The sequence below is a fragment of the Cetorhinus maximus genome, chromosome 28 (assembly GCF_964194155.1).
Source record: "Cetorhinus maximus chromosome 28, sCetMax3.hap1.1, whole genome shotgun sequence".
NCBI lineage: Eukaryota > Metazoa > Chordata > Chondrichthyes > Lamniformes > Cetorhinidae > Cetorhinus > Cetorhinus maximus.
In genome coordinates this window covers 9,037,560-9,058,687 of record NC_135906.1, presented here as the reverse complement: position 1 = coordinate 9,058,687, position 21,128 = coordinate 9,037,560, and the positions used below count along the sequence as shown (strand labels likewise).

General features: G+C 45.4%; 1 protein-coding gene across 1 annotated transcript in view; it reads left to right on the top strand.

Annotated features, from left to right (window-relative positions):
* lpar2a (lysophosphatidic acid receptor 2a) overlaps nucleotides 1-20,875 on the top strand; it is a 29,251-nt gene extending 8,376 nt beyond the window's left edge. Inside the window, exon 2 of the mRNA XM_078531145.1 lies at nucleotides 20,538-20,875. Coding sequence (XP_078387271.1) covers nucleotides 20,538-20,845 — 308 coding nt within the window. The 3' untranslated portion in view covers nucleotides 20,846-20,875. The remainder of the gene's footprint in view (nucleotides 1-20,537) is intronic.
* Nucleotides 20,876-21,128: the final 253 nt, after the last annotated feature.

The window sequence follows — 21,128 nt, the reverse complement described above, 5'->3', positions numbered from 1 at the left end:
TACTTTGACTTCTCACCCGGCAACACCTTAATTTAAAAAAAAATCTCTCGTTTTTTTTTCAAATTTCTTAGTCTCTATCTCTCTAACTTGCTCCAGCCCCACAACCCTCTGAGATATCTGCACTCCTTAACTCTGTCCACTTGAGCATCCCTGATTTTAATCGCTCCATTATTAGTGGCTGTGCCCTCAGATGTCTAGGCTTTGTGCCCTGGAATTCCTTCCCTTAATCTCTCTGCCTCTCTATCTCTCTCTCTCTCTCTCCCTCCTTTTAAGACACTCTTTAAATTCTACCTCTAGGTACTTTTACTTTGTGGGATTTTGTTTGATAACACTCTTGTGCAGAATCTTTGGGATGTTTTATTAGTTTGGAGATGCTATATGTATGCAAATTGTTGGAGAAAGAGGGAGGGGGAGGGAGAAAGAGAGAAAAAACAATGGAAGGGGGAGGAGTGAGAGGGAGAGAGAGAATCCAAATGTGGGGGAGGGTAGGAGAGGAAATCTCCTAGAAAGCGTGCAAGGATGATAAGCTTTAGACTACCACACAAGATACCATCTTTAACTCTTTGCCTGGGTAGAGGTAGATAAAGGCTAGAGAGGAAAGGCAATTAAGTTGGCTGCTTTGCCTTTTTAAGTTGCTAAGGTTGGAGCTTGAGTTTAGGAAAGCTGGTCAGGCTCCCAGAACGGAGCCGGTGTCTGTCTGGGTGCCACACTGTGTCTATATGTGAAATGTGATCTGCCAAGTTTACTTTTAGCCTTTTGTTCCACCCTCTAATCTCTCAACCACCAAAATGTTTTCCAGGGCTTTAAGAAATCTCGTCATAAACTGATCTTTGAGATGTGGTGGGTGTGTATACGCGCATGTGGTTTATACTTAAATGGCTATTTTTCACTGTTGCATGCCAGCCCAAGGGCTTGATGCTTGCTGCCAAGCCTGAGGCCTACATGGCCAAACGTTTTTATATGGTGGGGGGTGGGGGGGGTCTATTTTGATTCAGATGTCGGTGGATGAGGGAGACTTTTAGCTACTAGCGTGCATAATTTGGTTCTCGATACTGGAGATTCACCACCTTTTCCCTCATCCACTTCCCCAAAAAAAACTTGGCCCAAGAGCAAGCCTCAAAGTTTGGGGAACTAGGGCGGGTAGTTTTACCCACAGAAAGTCAGCTCAAGGAGACTGGCCTTCTTTAATCTGAGCGTTGCAATGTTAAACTTTGTATTTCCAAATTTCAACTGTCTGGTAATCCCTACCTAACACCAACAGCAGATGGCCAGTAATCTGTGGGAATTCCCACAGATATAATTAAAGGTGATGAGGCAAACCACAGTACACTGAGCTTGCCTGCTTGCCCCTAAAATAGAGCTAAGCATCTCTCTAAATCACCAGACTGTTGTTTTGGATTAGTTGAAGAATTAAGAGCTGGATTGACCGTGGTCATATTCTGGGCTGGGTTTTACCTGAGCTTTGCATTGTGGTGTAGGGGTAAAGGTACGTGAGGTGGTCCCTGTTTATTCTGCTGCTGTGCCTCTCTGAAAGCTGGGAAGATGCCTTTTCTTTGGGTGTCCTCTAAATAGAGATAGAAGGGCAGAGTTGTCGTCTCTCCCCCAATTCGAGGTTGACATCTACTCAAGAGTTGCGAATTTCTGCCGTGGGCCTTCATTTGACTGAATAGGGCAATTCTTGATCCTCGTGGGGCAGGATGTCTCATGAGGTAGTGGGATCCGGAGTACGGGATTTGGCATCCTTTTCTTCCCTTCTCTGTCGTTGCTCTGCCTCAGCGTTAAGACATTAGGACTTGAAGTGTGATGCACCTTGATGGACAAGTTGTTGACATTCTGAGTTAGCCAGCTCCACTCAGTCATTACGGTCATTGCTGCTGCACGTCAAGGAGAACTTCAGAGTGCCTTTGACGCATTTTCTTGGTCCTCCCCTGGAATGTTGGCCATTCGAGAGTTAGGAAAAGAGAACCTTGTCAGGGAGATGCAGTCCATTGAAGTTGAGGAGCCACCCATTCCATGTAATCGCAGTCAGAGATTGATGGATATTGAGAGTTTGGACTGATGTGCCTTTTTTGATATACCATGTTTAGAGCTTGTTTACTGACCTTGGAGCGACCCAAAGTAGTTTGCAAGAAACGATATGGGAGCAGGAGTAGACCATATGGCCCGTTGAGCCTGCTCTGCCATTCAGTATGACCATAGCTGGTCTTGGGCTTCAACTCCATTTTCCCGTCTGCTCCCCTGATTTCCTGAGAGACCAAACATTTGTCTATCCCAACCTTAAATGTAGCTAATGATGGAGCATCCCCAACATTTGGGGTAGAGAATTCCAAGATTCATAACCTTTTGAGTGAAGAAATTTCTCCTCATCTCTGTCCTAAATGATTAACCCCTTATACTGAGACTTTGCCCCCAGCCAGGGGAAACAACCCCTGTGTCCACCCTGTCAGACCCCTTCAGAATCTTGTATGCTTCAATGAGATCGTCCCTCTTTCTTCTTAACGCCAGAGAACTCATTTTCTAGACCCTTACCAATTTGATCCAGTCTAAATGATGATTAATGTCCCTTGCTCCTCCCTCCATACAACTTGCTCAGCCTATCATCGTAGGACAATCCTCTCATCTCAGGAACCGGTCTAGTGAACCTTTGTGGTACTGCCCCCAACACAAGTCTATCCTTCATTAAATATAGAGACCAAAACTGCACACACTACTCCAGATGTGGTCTCACCAAAGCCTTGTACAATTGTAGCAAGACTTCCTTATTCCTGTACTCCAATTCCCTTGCAATAAAGGTCATTTGCTTTCCTAATTGCTTGCTGTACCTGCATGTAAACGTTGAGTTCCTTGCATGAGTACATCCAAGTCTCTTTGAACATCAACATTTAGAAGTTTCAGCCCTTATTAAAAAAATTATTTTCTTCTATTGCCACCAAAGTGAATAACCTCACACTTCCCTACATTATACTCCAGCTGCCATCTTGTTGCCCACTCACTTAACCTATCTGTATCTTTTTGCAGCATCTCTGTGTCTCCCCCAAAACTTACTTTCCCATCTAGCTTTGTATCATCAGCAAACCTAGGTGCATTACTCTCCATCTCTTTGCCTAAGTCATTAATATTCGATTGTAGATAGCTGAGGCCCCAGCACTGATCCTGTGGCACTCCGCTAGTCACATCCTGCCAATTTGAGAATGCCCCATTTATGGCTACTCTTTGCTTCCTGTCCATTAATCAATCCTCTACCCATGCTGATATAATATCCCCAACTCCATGAGCCCTTATCTTGCCTATTAACCTTTTTGTGTGGTACCTTATTGAATTCTTTTTGGAAATCTAGGTATACTACATTTACTGGTTTCCCCTTTATCCACCATACTAGTTACATCCTCAAAAACCTCTAATAAATTTATCAAACACTATTTCCCTTTTGTAAAACCCATGTTGACTTTGTCTGATCATATTATGATTTTTTAAGTGCATTGTTAAAACTTCTTTAATGATAGGTTCCAGCACTTTCCCAATGACTGGTGTCAGACTAACTGGCCTGTAGTTCACTGGTTTTTCCCTCCCTCCTTTCTTGAATAGCCCTGTCACGTTCCAATCTGCTGGGACCATTCCAGAATCTACGGAAAGCTAGCATACAAGTTCAGCAGGTAAAAGGAAAGGCGATGGAATGTTGGCCTTTATTTCAAATGGAATGGAGTATAAAAATAGGGAAGTCTCGCTAAAACTATACAAGGCACTAGTTAGACTACACCTGTGAACTGTGAAGACAGTGGAGTTAAGGATTATCAGATCAGCCATGATCTCATTGAATGGCAGAGCAGACTCGATGGGCCAAATGGCCTACTTCTGCTACTACGTCTTATGGTGCTTACTGATGCACAATTACTGTGAACCGTTTTGGTCCCCTTATCTAAGGAAAGATATACTGGCATTGTAGGCAGTCCAGAGAAGGTTCACTAGGTTGATCCTGGGTATGGAGGGATTTTCTTATGAGGAGAGGTTGAGTAGGTTGGACCTGTACTCATTGGAGTTTAGAAGAATGAGAGGCGACCTTATTGAAACATATAAGATTCTTAGGGGGTTTGACAGGATAGATGCTGAGTGGTTGTTTCCCCTTGTGGGTGAGTCTAGGACCAGAGGGCATAATCTCAGAGTAAGGGGTCGTCCATTTAAGACAGAGATGAGGAGGAATTTCTTCTCTGAGGGTAGTCAATCTGTGGAATTCTTTACCACAGAGGGCTGTAGAGGCTGGGTCGTTAGGTATATTGAAGGCTGAGATAGACAGATTTTTAATCAGTAAGGGAATCAAAGGTTATGGGGATAAGGCAAGAAAGTGGAGTTAAGGATTATCAGATCAGCCATGATCTCATTGAATGGCGGAGCAGACTCGATGGGCCAAATGGCCTACTTCTGCTGCTACGTCTTATGGTCCTTACTGATGCACAATTACTGTTAAACTCTCTGACCCTTCCTGTCCCACTCTTGTTGCTTTTATCAGCACCACGCCACTGTTCTGTTGACATGACTTTTCTCTTTGGGTTTCTCAATCTCTCTTTGCCTGCTCGCCGTGCTCCTACTCTTGCAGCCAATGAAGTATTTTTTTGAAGTGCAGTCACTAGAAATGCAGGAAACGAGGCTGACAATTTGCACATGCAAGATCTATGAGCAGCAGGCACGTAAATGGGCAGACAATCTGGTGATATTGAAAGGAAATGCTAGAAATAACTCCGGTCCAATAGCATCTGTAGAGAGAGGAAGAGAGTTGTGGTTTTGGGTCGGAATTTGCTCGTGTGATGTTGATTGATGGGTAAATACTGTCCAGGTTGGTGGGGTGAACAAATGCCCGTTCAACTACTCTTACAATGTAATGCTGTAGAATCTTTTACATCCACCTGGGAGGGCGGAAGGGGGCCTGAGTTTAACGTCTGCTCTGAGAGTTGGCACCTCTGGCAGTTGTCAGGAAGATCTCATAATTTTCATAATGTTATTGGAATTTATTGCTCTATAGTTGTGTCTGTGTGTGTGTGTGTCTTAATTGGATTAAAGGCAGCTGGTCTGAAGGCATTGATGTGGTAGAAGATGAACTAGGCTTGAAATGTTAAGTAGGTCAACATCGGTGTCAAGAGAACATTTGCATTTTTAAACAAACCAGGCTATGTTGTTTTCAAAGAAGGGGTGAAATGTGTCACCTAGCCAGGCGAAGTTCAGAAACAGTGTGTTTATTTTACCCAAAGGTTACTGGTAAAACTTAGTGATATGCGAGATTTTTATTATCAGAAAGGTAAGGTCCAAAGACTTTGTGAAACAATGGGAATTTGAATTCAACGGGGAAAATATGTATAAAGGAGCGAAGGCTGTGTGTAAAGGTAGGTATTTTAAGATCCAACAAGTGTGAAAAGCCTTCAGCATCTGTGCCTCAAGCTGCTGTCTACAAAGAACTGAAGTTAAGGAAACTCACTTTGAATTTGACTGTTCAGGGTATCATGTTTCTTTGCCTGGGTCTTTTAAAATCTATGTGTCTTACTGTTGCCTTAACAAAAGTGTAACTGGGAGTTAGATTAAGTACGGGACTTAGAAGTTATCATAGGAGTCATTTGTAGATCTATGTATGTGCTTAATCATTTTTCTCATTAATAAATGTTTAATCCAGTTTTGTATAAACCTATGAGACTTGGTCTTATTACCACTGAATTCAAGGCACGCATCTCGAAATTTATACAATATGCAAAACAAGTTGTGGCAGTTATTTCAAATTTCCCTTCCCACACCACCCATCTCCGCCCCTTGTGTCTTTGGCTGCGTCTGTCACCTGTGATTGGTATTACCCAATTTGCTCCTTTAGTAGATTAGCAACTTGTCTTTAAACTAAATGAGGCAGTGTGGCGAGTGGCTGGGGAAAACCCATCGGGTAGGAGGGGTTTACCAGGGTGGCTGCTTCATTGTACATGTACACCTGCATCTCGAGATGTCAGCTGTGGCTCAGTTCATAGCACCCTCGCCTTTGAATCAGAAGCTTGTGGGTTCATGTCCCACTGCCGGAAACCAAGAACTGTGAATGTACTCAAAAGAGTTACATGCGATCTGTTGATAACTCGAAAGAGTTACATCTGCATCTCTCCTTGTTTACATCTGATTCTATATGGGGGGAGGGTTGGCTGGCAGGGGGTGGGGGGTGTAAAATTGGGTGACATGGTGAGGGGGGGGTGGCGTAACCATCACCTACCTGCCTCTGCTGGAATTTTACCAGCTGGGTAGGTGTCGGGCACCCGCATTTGGGCCAATGGGCCTTAGGCGGCCATTGAACATTTCAGGTCTCCTGCCTCGGCTGGTAAACCCTGGTGGCCTTGTTATGAGCTGGTGTGGGGTGGGTGGGGGTCCCTTAGTTAACTGAGGCTCCCTTCATGGTACTCCCTGCCCCCACGTGTTTTCTTCCCCGCTCCCCTGATTGTTGCACCTCCCTTCCCTCCACACCCACCAGCGCTGGGGTCTTCCAGACAAGACCCGGCGAAACACCTCCACTCGCCTTGTGACATCTAGCTCCAGCAATGATGGTCGTTGACTGTGTGCGGTCCCAGCAGTGGTCACTGTTCCTGGTGGCACTGCTGAGACTAGAGAGCTGTCAGCCAACTGGCTCTTTGTGGGGGGTCGGTGGGCAAAATCCTGCCCTGAGCCAGTTAACACCGTGATAGCTATTTAAGCGCTGTGGGGCTTCCCGGCTATGAGAAGGTGGACTTCCTCCCACCACCCCCGCCCTGAATTTTCAGCTGTAGAATTCCAGCATGTGTGTGTATGTGTGTGTGTGTGTGTGTACGTGTGTGTGTTCAAATTTCTAAGGCCTACACCCTGCTGAGTGAGAGCAGAGGCTGTACTGAATGCTCAATGAATTCTGAACTCCAGTTAATTGGTGATGAATATTGACCAGTGCTTAAAATGGCAGCAGACTGATTTTTGAACAGAGAGCAATAATGTAATTGGTGGGAAGCCAATCCCACCACATCGTCCAATCAGGTACTTGCTATTCAGGTAGATAACAAAATAGAGGGGAGCTATGCTAGATTTAGATTATAATTTAGAAAGGCTTCTCCATTGGGACATCCCACATGAGCCTGATCTCTGTCCTCCCTGGATTTACCCACATAAAACTGGAAGCGAGAACCCCTGCCTTTCCCTGCCCTGGGATAATTCAGATAATGAAAGCTTCCCTCAGCATTGGCAGTGTTTGGTGGGCAGCACTCTCGCCTTGGAGTCAGAAGGTTGTGGGTTCAAGTCCCACTCCAGGACTGGAGCACAAAACCCAGGCTGACAATGCGGTGCAGTATGGAGGGAGTGCTGCACTGTTGGCGATGCCATTTTCTAGCTGTTCATCTGAAGCCCTGCCTGTCCCCTCAGGTGGATGTAAATGATCCCACCACGCTGTTTTGAAGATGAGCAGGAATGTTATCCCTGGTGTCCTGGCGGATATTTATCCTTCAACTTAGAGCTGATGAACTGTCCATTCACGTCCTTGCTATTGGTGGAATCTTGCTATGTCAGAGTGGCTGCTGTGTCCGCTTTAACAGTGGCTGCACATCGAAGTAGTTCATTGTGTATGAAGTGCTTCAGGAGATAGATAAGGAGACAGATAAGACACCATAGAAATGTGGGTTCTACATCTGGCATCTCAACCGAGGTAAACTAGCTCAGGATAGCCCAGTCACTGTGGGTCATCTGTTCACTGGACAATATCTGTGACCCTGGTTGGCCGTTCCTTAGTGTAGTTTTAAAACTCTGACTCTGGTGTTCAAATTCTTCCATGGCCTCATCCCTCCCTATCTCTGTAATCTCTTCTAACCCCACAACCCTCCACAATATCTGCGCTCCTCCAATTCTGCCCCCTTGTAAATCCCTGATTTTAATCACTGTACCATCAGCAGCCTTGCCTTCAGCTGCTGAGGCCCCAAGTTCTGTAAATGCCCCCCTCAACTTCTCCACTTCACTTTTCTCCTTCAAACCAAATGTTAACCCCACCCTAATATCCCGTCTTGCAGCTCAATTAGGCAAATTAGGCTAAGGGATAGGTCAACAGAAATACAGTGGCAGACATTTAAGGGGATATTACAGAATAGATACATTCCAACGAGAAAGAAAAATTCCAAAGGGAGGACCCACCATCCATGGTTAGTATCAAACTTTAAAGAGTAAACAAAATTGCGCAAGGTTGGGTGGCAGGTTAGAAGATTGGACAGAATATAAAAAACAGCAAAGAATGACTAGAAGCAAAAATAAGAGTACGAGGGGAAGCTAGCTAGAAATATAATGATAGTAAGAGTTTCTATAGATATTTAATTAAACAAAAGAGTTAATTAAGTGAGCGTTGGTCCCATAGAAAGTGAGTCTGGGGAATTAATGATGGAAAATAAGGAGATGGCAGGTGAATTGATCAGGTATTTTGCGTCGGTCTTCACTATAGTGGATACAAGTAACATCCCAGAAATAGCTGTAAATCAGGAATTGGAAGGAAGGGAGGAACTCAAGAAAATTACAATCACCAGGTGTTATGACACAGCAGATGGTTAAATGCTGAGCTGTTCAAATCCCAGTGGGAAACTTGAAACAACTAATTTTCAATTTGTATGTTTCGAGATGCGGACTTTGAATTCAGTGTTAAGACCACCGAGACTTGATAGGTTTTTATAAAACTAAATTAAACATTTATTGATAAGAGAAATGATTTTAAATACTTACATAGATCTACAAATTACTACTATGATAACTTCTAAATCCACCAATCAATCTAACTCCCAGTTACACTTTCGTTAAGGTAACAGTAAGACACAGATTTTAAGATACCCTGAACAGTCAGATTCAAAGTGAGCTCTCTTAAGTCCCTGGAGGCAGCAGCTTGGCACATACAGGCTGCAGGCTTTTCACACATGTTGGATCTTACAAACAGTTTTCTCTCCTTTATACATATTTTCCTCTTTGCATGCAAATTCCCTTGTTTTACAATGTCTTTTGAACTTTAACTCACTACTAATAAAAATCTATTCTGGTACCAATTCCACCAATAATCTTTGGGGAAAAATAAATGAACACACTATTTCTTACTACTCCTGCTGGCTTTGTATACATTACACCCCCTCCTTTGAATTCGAGTCATTATAGTTTGTTTAAAAATGCAAACGTTCCCTTTGCACTTCACACCTCAAACTTCCGATGTTTACCTAATTAACATTTCAAACCTAACTTCTCTTCTTACATCAAAGTGCCCAGATTAGCTGTCTCTAATTCAATTAAGTCTCACACAGACTCACACATAGACATATCCCACTATTGCTATTTTACAATAAATTTCCAATAACATTTTGGAAGTGATTATATCTTCCTGACGCCAGGGAAATGGTAGTGAGCAAATTGTTAGAACTATGAGCTGACAAGTCCCCAGGCCCTGATGAACTTCATCCTAGGGTCTTAAAAAAGCGGCTAGTGAGATAGTTGACATTGGTTTTAATTTTCCAAAATTCCCTAGATTCAGGAAAGGTTCCATTAGATTGGAAAATAGCAAATATAACTCATTTATTCAAAAAGGGAGGGAGACAGAAAATAGGAAACTACAGGCATGTTAACTTAACATCTGTCATAGGGAAAATGTTGGATGCTGTTATTAGACATTATAGCAGGGCACTTAGATGTTTAACTTAATTATTAGAGTTCTCTCAAGAAGTAACATGTGCCGTGGGTAAAGGGGAACCGGTGGATGTACTATACTTAGATTTTCAGAAGGCATGTGATAAGGTGCCAGATCAAAGGTTATTGCAGAAAATAAAAGCTCATGGTGTAGTGGGTAACATTTGCCATGGATAGAAGATTGGCTAGCTAACAGGAAACAGAGAGTAGGCATACATGGGTCATTTTCTGATTAGCAGGATGTAGCAACTGGTGTGCTACAGGGATCAGTGCTGGGGCCTCAACTTTTACAATTTATATAAATGACTTGAATGAAGGGACTATGGTTGCTAAATTTGCTGATGACACGTGGATAGGTAGGATAGTAAGATGCAAAGAGGACACGAGGCTACAAAGGGATATAGATAGGTTATGTGAGTGGGCAAAGATCTGGCAAATAGAGTATAATGTGGGCAAATGTGAAATTGTTCATTTTGGCAGAAAGAATAAAAAAGAAGCATATTATCTAAACGGTGAGAGATTGTAGAGCTCGGAGATGCAGAAGGATCTGGGTGTCCTAGTGCATGAAATACAAAAAGATTAGTATGCAGGCACAGCATGTAATTCAGAAAGTTAATAGAAAGTTATCACTTATTGCAAATGGAATTGAACAAAAAGGTAGAGAGGTTATGCTTCGGTTATACAGGGCGTGAACACATCCCGAATACTATGTACAATATTGGTCTCCTTATTTAAGGAAGGATTGCTGAAAAAAGACATTTTTGTCAAAACCTTTCATCTTGCACTCGTCAGGATGATTTGCAAGTAAATACCAATATCAGGGGAAACAACATATTTATACTGTATGTGAAGAGAGTGCTGATTGGTTGGCTAATGGACTCTGATTGTTAGAGGCATTGCCATGGAGAATGCACAAGTTGATGGTGACTGACAGTTAAATGCCGAGCATTGTTTGAAATTTAAAGCAGGCAGCCTGACTGATTGGTCAAGACGTTGCCCTGGGGAGTGAACCAGTGAATGGATGTCACTTATTTTGTTTAGCTGAAATAGGCACAATGTGTATACATGTTCTTCCAATCTGCCAATCAGCATTGACTTCTCATACAGTATAAACATGTTGTTTCCCCTGACGTTGGTATTTTCTTGTGAATTGTCCTGACGAGTGCAAGATGAAAAGCTTTGACAAAAAAAAGTCTCTCTTTTTCAGCAATACTCAAGTTCTATACTACGAAACGAATGTTAAGGAAGGATTTAAAAGCATTGGAAGCAGTTCAGAGAAGGTGTACTAGACTAACACCTGGAATGGGTGGCATGTCTTACGACAACCTTCCCTTCCGGGAGCAAGCGGAGACAGCAAGGCCTGCAAGGGACACCTCTACTCGGGCAGTAGGCTGAGTTTTTAAAAATCCAGGAGTGACATCCACAGGAAAACTGTAAGTTCCTTGTCTGGTGAGAAGCTGCTGTTAGGAAGTGTGTTTAAATAGTTTAAAATGAGAAAAATGAATCATTTATAAAAACAAAGTAGCTGCTTTGAGTTCAGGAGGGAACACGAGCAATAGGGAAGTTAAATCAAGTCAAAGTGAAATAAAATAATAATGTAGACCAAAGTAAGATAAAGTTAGCGTAAGTGTACTAAAGTTGTTACTTGTCATTTATTCTATTTATTCTACTTACTCTTAAGTGCAATTCATAGTTTTTAGAGTTACAGGATGGCAGGTCGGCTCGGCCAGCTGCAGTGCACATCCTGCGGTATGTGTGAAGTCGTAGACGCACCACGTGTCCCCGACAAACACATCTGGAGGAAGTGTCACCAGCTGCACAAGCTTGAGCTCCGGGTTTGGGAACTTGAGCGGCGGCTGGAGTCACTGTCCTGCATCTGTGAGGCAGAGGACTATGTGGGATAGCACGTTTAGGGAGGTGGTCACACCGCAGGTCAGAAGCGTACAGACGGAGAGGGAATGAACCAGGCAGGTAGTGCAGAAGTGCCCTGAGTCTATCCTGCTTGCTAATCGTTTTTTTTTAACTCAGAGGGTTGTGAATCTTTGGAATTCCCTACCCCATGGGGCTGTGGAAGCTCAGTCACTGAGTATGTTTAAAGTAGAGATTGGTAGATTTCTGATTAACAATAACATAAAGGGTTATGGGGATAGTGTGGGTAAAAGGCATTGAAGAGTTCAATCAGCCATGATTGTATTGAATGGCAGAGTAGGCTCAGTGGGCTGAATGGCCCTCTTCTGTTCCTATGTTCCTATGGGCAGGCTAGGCTTGTATCTGTTGGAGTTTAGAAGAGTAAGAGTCAACTTGATTGAAACATATAAAATCTTGAGCAGTCTTGACAGGGTGGATGTGGAGAGGATGTTTCCTCTTGTGGGAGAATCTAGAGCTAGGAATCACTGTTTAAAAATAAGGGGCCCCCCCATTTAAGACAGAGATGAGGAGAAACTTTTTCTGAAGGTTGAGAGCCTTTGGAACTCTCTTCCTCAAGAGGCGGTGGAAGCAGAGCCTTTGAATATTTTTAAGGCAGAGGCAGATAGGTTCTTGGTAAGCAAGGGGGTGAAAGATTTTTGGTGGTTGGTGGGAATGTGAAGTTGAGGCCACACCAGATCAGCCATGATCTTATTGAATGGCAAGGGGCTGAGTGGCCTACTCCTGCTCCTAGTTTGTATGTTTTATAACGCTTCTGTGAAGCAGCTTGGAATGTTTTACGATATTAAAGGTGCTACATAAATACAAGTTGTTGCCGACAGGAATCACATTCTAAGGGTGAGGTTGTGCATTCTCTCCCCATTGTTCTCCTGTTTCCAGGGTCCTGCCACCACTCAAATGAGATGAAGAGAGGAGGTAACAAGGAGATTTAACAGTGGTAGTTAACATCATCAAGAGATGAGACAAGATGGACAGAAACGGACTGTTTCCAATACTTCCTCGGTCTCAGAGTGTTTGAAAGTTTTTTTTCAGCTTTCTCATGGGATGTGCGCGATGCTGACAAGGCCAGCATTTATTGTCCATCCCTAATTACCCTCAGTTACTAATTCCTAGGCCATTTCAGAGAGCAGTGAAGAGTTAATCACATTGTTGTGGGCCTGGAGTTGCATGTAGGCCAGGCCCGCTAAGGACGGAAGATTTCCTTCCCTAAAAGACATGAGTGAACCAGATGTGTTTTTATGACAATCAGTGATAGTTTCATGGTCACTATTACTGAGACTAGCTTCATATTCCAGATTTATTAATTGATTTTAAATTTTGATGAAAAAAAGAGACACATTTTGTCAAAGCTTTTCGTCTTGCACTCATCAGGACAGTTCACAAACATACATGTTCTTTGTGGACAGAGCATGTACGCACACTGCACTTGTTTCAGCTAAACAAAATAAGTGACAGCCATTCGCTGGTTCATTCCCCAGGGCAATGCCTTGACCAATCAGTCAAGCTTCCTGGTTTAAATTTCAAACAATGCTCCGCAGTTAACTGTCAGTCACCATCAACTGGTGCATTCTCCATGGCAACGCCTCTGCCAATCAGAGTCTACTTGCCAACCAATCGGCGCTCTCTTCTCATACAGCATACCGTTACATTTGGTATTCTTGCGAATTGTCCTGATGAGTGCAAGATGAAAAGCTTTGACAAAAAAAATCTCTTTTTTTCAATAATACTCAAGCCCAATACTACCAAACGACTATTTGAATTTAAGTTCCACCAGCTGCCAAGGACTCTCAAAAGAGGTTGACATGGATATAAGTTTACAGGAGAGGTTTAGAACAGGACAGGAGAAGCATTTATTCTTTGAACAACTTTGTGGGAATTGTGGAGCAGCTTGTGGAATTTACTATGAGTCAGTGGCTGAATCCGAGCATATCAATGTTCAGGAATATGCTATCTAGGCAGTTGGAAGAAAGAGAGGTAAAGGGATATGGGAATGGGGCAGGTACATGGGATTAGGATACTTTGAGTCAGAAGGTTATGGGTTCAAGCCCCACTCTCAAGACATGAGCCCGTAGTCCGGCGTCACACTCCCAGTGCAGTACTGAGGGACTGCTGCAGTGTCGGAGGTGCCAGTTTTCAGATGAGATGTTAAACCGAGGCGTCGTCTGGCCTTGTGGGTGGAAGGAAAAGACCCCATGGCTCTATTTTGAAGAGGACCACGGGAGTTCTTGTCCTGTTCAATAATTACCCTTCAATCAATGTCACAGAAACAGATTGGCCATGATCACGTTGCTGTTTGTGGGAGCTTGCTGTGCATAAATTAGTGGGTGGGAGTTCCTTATATTACAGCAGGGACTACGTTTCAAAAGTACTTCATTGGCTGTAAAGCGCTTTGGAAGGAGAAAGGCATTATAGAAACACAGGCCTATGTTTGTACATGTGGACAGCGAATACAATCGCTATCTGGTTACACTGAATGGGAAAGGAGGCATTGGCTGAAGATTTAGCAATATTTGCTTGTTTATGAATCTGTGCATTTTGGGAATTGCAGTTTGTGGAGGAGTGTGATTTCCTGTTAATGGTAGTTTGTTAACGCTCCCTGCTGGTTGCCTGGGCAACAGGTCTGCCTGGATCAGGATGTAGATAGCCCAGCCTGCAATGCAAGCAGAGACTAGGAGGGCGTTAACATACCCAGTGTTCTGAGAGAAGTAGCATTGGAGTCTGTTGAAGGGTCATGAGGACTCGAAATGTCAACTTTATTCTTCTCCGCCGATGCTGCCAGACCTGCTGAGTTTTTTCCAGGTAATTCTGTTTTTGTTTTGGATTTCCAGCGTCCGCAGTTCTTTGTTTTTATCTTTTTGTTTTTAGCATTGGAGTGGTTCTTAAATTCTTTCTGCTTGTCTCTCTCATCCTCTCCCTGAGGCGTCAGTCTCCTAGCAGAGATTGCAATGTAAATATGCCCCTCCCCCTAATCTAAACACTAGCCCATTGTCCTGGAGACAGGTTGACCAGAAGTTGTGTGTTTCTCAATCCCAGCTCTTGTCACCCCCCCACTCTCTCTCTCTCTCTCACAAACACACACACACGCGCACACACACTCTGTAAGGTCATGCCACAAGATTGATGCCTCACTGTCCAACAGAAGCAGAAACCTCGACATGACAGTGAGCTGTTTTCAGAGTTCACTCCATGCCGATCCATAAAATACCAAGACAGCTATAGTGAGCCTTCATAAATCACAGGTTGCTGTGTTCCTTTCTGGGTACCGCACAACACACGCACTCTTGACAGCATGTGGAGAGTAGATTTACTGGAATGGTGACAGACATTGAGGGTAGGACCCACGGGTTCTGGGGTTCCCAACAACTCATGGGTATCATGCGACCTTTGGCTTATGCTGGCAAGCAGAGGCTTACCAGTCGGGTAGGTTGGGGAGGGCAGTCGGGCCTGTGTCTGAGCCATGCCACAAGCACTGGGGTGGTTTGGCACCAAGCCACATTCTGCACGGGGTGGTGGGGTGCAGTGGTGCAGTGTCAGCACCCTCTCCACCAATTAATGCTCTTGTTTCTTGCCCCTTGAGTTAGAGTTTGAGGGGATCGGGTAAGACCCCCCCCGCCACCCCACTTGCTGCTGCTGTGTGGGTAAGGGAGCTGGACAGAGTGCGATGCAACGAACCTTCAAGGCTGCCCCACAAATCCCTCCCCTCCCATTCCCCCAATCTGTTTAAACACACACGTGTAGCAAAAATACTTAAATGGCTCCATCGAATGTTTACAATCTGCCTTCACCATGCATTTTGCTAAACTCAAAGAGCTGTAGTGGTTGCTAAGGGTCATCGTGGTGACTCACTGCAGACAAGGCCCTGTAGGCCGTTGCATTAATCCAGGCCTCAAGCTGGAGTTTACAGGGAGCGGCCAAATTCTGTCAGGAGTGGGACAGCAGAAACACTTAGCGCCTCAGCGAAAGGCTTTGGAGAAGAGACTCGGATTATCCTTGTGTGTGTGTGTGTGTGTGTGTGTGTGGCTTTGTCACATCTCGAACCTTTTGGCGCACTCTGGACCGGCATTGCCCTTGGTAACAGTGACGGGCGGGGCATCATTTTGTGAAGAGCAGAGATGGAACTTGTGTTTCTGTAGTGCCTTTCGCCATCTTGGGGTGCCCCCAAAGTGCTGTGCAGCCAATGAAGGATTTTTGAAGTGTAGCCACTTGTTGATGCGGTGGGCAGTTTTGAGCACAGCAAGATCCCACAAACTGCAGTGTGCGGGCGGATCATCTGTTGTGAGTGATGACGGTTGAGGGGTCAATACTGGCCAAGGCACCGGAGTTCGAGGGTGGGCGAGTAGTTGCCCCCTACAGCAGCTGTGCCAGTGATCACGAGAAACCCCTGTCCCTCTATTTGGGGAAAACTTCGTCGTGAAGGAAGGAAGGATGTTCCCCCTCTGCTCAGGGTTGTTCATCAGTTCCTCCTTCTCATTTGCGGAGCCCTTCAACGGCACCAAGATTTGGTGGGGGCCTCTCGCCTCGGGCTATCTGGCTGACCCGTGTGCTTGCCCTTTGACCTGGAAGCAGAGTGCAGCATGGCGTGAGTCAGGGCCACGTCGGCCTGAACGGGACCTTTTAACGAGCAGCAGATGTCGGAAGTGTTGCTTAACCTCGTGCTTCCCTGGGGTTTAGAAGAATGAGGGATGATCTTATTGAAATATCTAAAATTCTTGAGAGACTTGACAGAGTAGAAGCTGAGATGATGTTTCCCCTGGAAGAAGAGTCTAGAACAAGGGGTCAGAGTTTCAGGTTAAAGGGGGTGGGGGTGGCCATTTAGGATTGAGATGAAAGGTTTCTTCACCTGGAAGATTGTGAATGTTTGGAATTCTCTACCCCAGAGGGTTTTGGAAGTTCAGTCAATGAGCATGTTCAAAATGGAGATCTTTGAGTGTTATGGGAGTTAATTGACATGGGGATTGTGCAGAAAGGTAGAAAGATCAGCCATGATTTTATTGAATGGCAGAGCAGGCTCGAGGGCTGAATGGCCTGCTCCATATCTTGCTGGAGGAGGAGGGCAGGGGGGGTGGTGCGCTGCTGCTGCTGGCTGTTTCAACGGTGGTGCTCGGTTGTTGCCCTGAACGACTTGAGTCTAACCGCAGGCTGAGCGACCGAGTTAATCCACGGTGAGAATTTCCTAGCAACTCGACTCCCATCTGTCCAGTTGTGGCCGCTGAGCCGGGCAGAGCAGAAAGATCCCGCTTTGGTCCCCTATTGGCTGTGGGGCGGCAGTCCCCCCCATCCCCGGGGCCTCCCTGAATCGAGGGAGGGGGAAATTTAGCCTGAGGTTTGCCCCTCCTGTAGGTGGTCGAGTCACATTCGTCCCACCAGTGCGTGTGGCTGGTGAGCGCAGGATTTCTCTGCTGTCATTGCATAGCCCGTCAGGCAGAATCATGGAGCTGGGTAACAGCACAGGAGGAGGACATTTGGCCCATCATGTACTTGCTAGATGTGAGAATGATGAAGTTGCGGGGGGGGGAGGTGGCAGTTGTTGGAGGGCATCAGGTCCCATGCGATATTCGGCACAGAAACAGGCCACTCGGCCCAAGCACCGTGCATGCCAACTTTTATGCTCCTATCTGGAGGCTCGGGGCTTCAGGGGCAGACCCCACTGAGCTCTGCGAGCTATTGCGGGAAGGTGGGGGGGGTCATCAGGAAACAGAGCAGAAGAGATCTGTTTCCCTGAGGGAGGAATGATATAAAAGCTGGCGCCAGGAGAAGGTGCTGCTCAGGGGGAGGAGATTTGGAATAATGTCACGTGAGGCAGTGCAGATTGAAAAGACAGGCAACTCGTGGGATGGACAGACAAGAGTTGGGGTAACGGAGGGATGGGTTTAGGGAACTGTGGGAAGAGGATTTTCAAACAGTGTGCAACCTTCACTTGTCCTTGACCTGTGTTTGTGTGTGTGTATGTGTGCTTGTTATACAAATACACGTATAAACATCTTACAACCTCCATTGGCCTAAGACAGGGCATGTTAGACATTGGAATGTAAGTTGCTCAAGCCTGTATGGTGAGTTTATTACCAGGCCTCAGCAAGTTGAAAGTCGCAATGCCTCCAGGTACAACCAATCCAATCTGCCCCTCGCTCACTTGCCTGACGTGTGTTTGGAAATCTCTGCTCTGTTTTAAGGTCTGCTTGACTGATTTCCTCCCTCAGTCTGGCAATGCCCTGGGCCTGTGGCACAGGCTGCCCCTCGCTCCTGGCCCCTCAACCCGGTGGCTGTGCGCTTTGCCCTCCCTGTCCTTGTGTTTCTCCTTATACTTCTCCGGGCTCTGACCCCGGCTCTGCGTCTGGGGGTTTCCCTTGTGCCAACTGGCTGATGCACCTTTGATAAAAGGCTGGATACGCTGAGTTCACTTAAATCCAGCATCACTGTACCTCCCTGGGAGCCATGTCCACAAACACACACACTCCAGTAGGTGTCCATGGTTAATTTAACTGTGGAGTAGAAGTCCTGTCTCTCACTAATGGGGTGGCATATTGTGTTTCTGTGTTTGCTTAATACAAACTTAACCTCGCACAGGAATGCTAAACTAAATGTAGATTCTGTTTATTTGAAGATGTCGTACAGGATTGCTCAGCAGACATATTTACTATAAAGATTCAACAGCTATTGTTAACAGGAAAGTGGAGCTGCAATTCCTTCACACCACATGCTGCCAGATAAACGGAAAACTCCTCTGAACAATGTCTGCTGGTCACGTGGTTTACATCCTGGCTACTTACTCATTAGAATATTCTCCTCTTAAAGTGATATCCCAACAAGGCCAACTCTGGATTCCATACCCACCCCACCCAGCCCCTGAGGCAAAATGGAACCTGGCAGCCAATTTGCTCATAATGCCCAGAACTTGGACATTTTAATGATTTTGGTTGAGGGATAAATATTGACCAGGACGCTTGAGGAGAACTCCCCAGCTCTTCAAAATAATGCCATGGGATCTTTTATATCAACCTGAGGACGGGCAGGATCTCAGTTTAAAGTTTCAAATGAAAGATGGCATCTCCAGCAGTGCAGGGCTCCCTCAGTACTGCACTGGCTGTGTCAGCCTAGCTTTTGGGCTAAGTCTCTGGAGTGGGGCTTGTACCCACAACCTTTCGACATAGAGACAAGTGTGCTACCCACTGAACAGCACCTAACAACCTAAAAAGGAACTTAAAAAAAAAAACAAGGCTGTAACCCTTGTGGAGCTGGTTTGATTGAAAGCTGGATTTGTTTGGTATTAACATTCTATTAACTCAGACAGGTACAGACAGGCTGCATTTCACAACTTATGCCCGAACCTCGAATATTGTAATGATTATAGTTTGATTGTCTCTGAATTCTTTTGGTTTGACTCCTCACTTGACCCAAACGCATGCTGTTGTGAAATGGGAAGCCCCATCTAACTGCAACATCTGTTTGAACTCAATGACACCTCACATTACTAATTCCTGTAACTATATTTTCCTTTTGAGGAGCAGTTATTAACTAGGGCTGTTCCAATTGGAGAATTCGTTAGGTAGATTTTGTAGTTGATGAGAACAGCAGCTTAATTATCAAATATAAATGAGATTATTTGCTGATTTGGTGTTATTTTGTATATGTGTGTGTGTGTGTGTGTGTGTGTGTGTGTCCGAGTGGGTGCATTTATTGGTCAATAAGTTAGTTTGGTAGTTAATGCCTGGTAATCTGTCACTGCTGCTCATGGGAGTTAAAGGGGGAAATCCTGTAGAGGCACAAAACGGATTCCTACAGCTTTAGAGCAGGTTTCTGCTGGTTATCCATGTAACTAGTGTAACTAGTGGCAATCTGGAGCACTCCTTCCAGCCAAAACTCTCGAGGCCCGTGGGGGAGGGGGAGCAATTGTAAACCCTCAAAACCGAGTGATCGATTTTAGTTGGGCGAGAACCGTAGCGGTTAAATGGAGTTAAGATACGGATCGGCCGCGATTTAACTGAATGACGAAAGCGGCCCGAGATGCTGATTGGGCCCGCTCCTCGTCCCTGTCCTAATTGTCTAGGAAACGGTAGCCATGGGGGACTGAGTTTCTCTGCCCTAGTGTGACGGTAAGGCCAACGATGTGTTCAAAGTAAGAGTGAGCCACACAGGAATGCAACAGTTCACGATGCTAAACGTTGACCATTCATACCAAGGTTGGCCAGGTTAGATGTGCCCGGCAGCAATGCAGTTGGATTGGGAAAATAAAAGGCTTTGGTGCTTTGTTTTGTCTGGAGCATTCCGCAGGCTTTCCGGCCTGTCCCCGCGTTGCAGCTGAGGGCGAGCTGGACTCTTTTTTCCCCCCCCCCACCCCCTGCCCTGCCTCCCCATGGCAAGCATACTTACAATTCCAAGCTCTTATGTTCTCCGTGTGTTTATTGTTGATGCTGTGATCCACTGTCGGAAGGTCACACCACTGTTTACAGCTGCTTCCCCAAGATTAGATTCCAGCCTGTAACTTGCTCCCGATGCCCCTTTCTCCCCCCCCACCACCCGAGCTGCAGTCTGCCCAGTTTTTAATCTGAAGGTTGTCCCTTTGTGCTAAAATAAATCTGAAATTTAAAAAAAATATATATTGATTTGTTTGCAGGATGTGTGGGCTTCGCTGGCTGGGCTGGCCATTTACTGCCCATCCCTAATTGCCCTCGAGAAGGTGGTGAGCTGGCTTTGAGCAGCAGACTATAAGTGAATCTTATTTGTCCTAGGAGCAGGAGGCCATTCAGCCCCTCGAACCTGTCCTGCCTTTCACTTATTTACCTGCCTTTGCACCATATCTCTTGTTGCTATGGATGATGCCTAAAAACATTTTGGGAGGGGAGCACAATGTCATACTGTGGGGGAGGTGGTGGAGGCAGGGTATGTTGTCCTTCCACTCGCACGCTGCGTGAACTGATCGTACTCCTTCCTCTTCCTTCCAGGTGCATTTGTTATCTGTTGGACTCCGGGCCTTGTGGTCCTGCTGTTGGACGGCGTGGACTGCAAGAGCTGTGACATTCTGAAGGTGGAGAAGTACTTCCTGCTCTTAGCCGAGCTCAACTCCTTAATCAACCCCTTCATCTACTCTTACCGGGATGAGGAGATGCTCCAGACCTTCAAGAAGATCCTCTGCTTCCCGTGCCATCAGGATGTCGACTTCAGGGACCCTGTCAAATCCCACATCCTGATGCAGCAGATGCTGTCGACGAGTCAGAGACCCTCAACGTCTCACGAAAACTCCACTGTGTAGGGCGAGAACTTCCGCTGCCTGGCCCAGCGACAGGAGGGCCCCCTTCACCCACTTGAGGATCTCTGTGCCTGGTCACAAAAGACGCCAACAGGAAGGAATTGACTTGATCCCTCACGAGGTGAAACTGTTCCAGAGATCTATTTTTATTTTGAAGACCCTTTTTTTTATTTTTTGTGGTAGAATGTATGAAAGATACGGGTGTTGGGGGAAGACTGACTTTCCCAAGTTGGCGTGCTTTCTTTTGAGGGCTCAGTCAGCTGGGGAACCTCGGAGCACAGCTTCT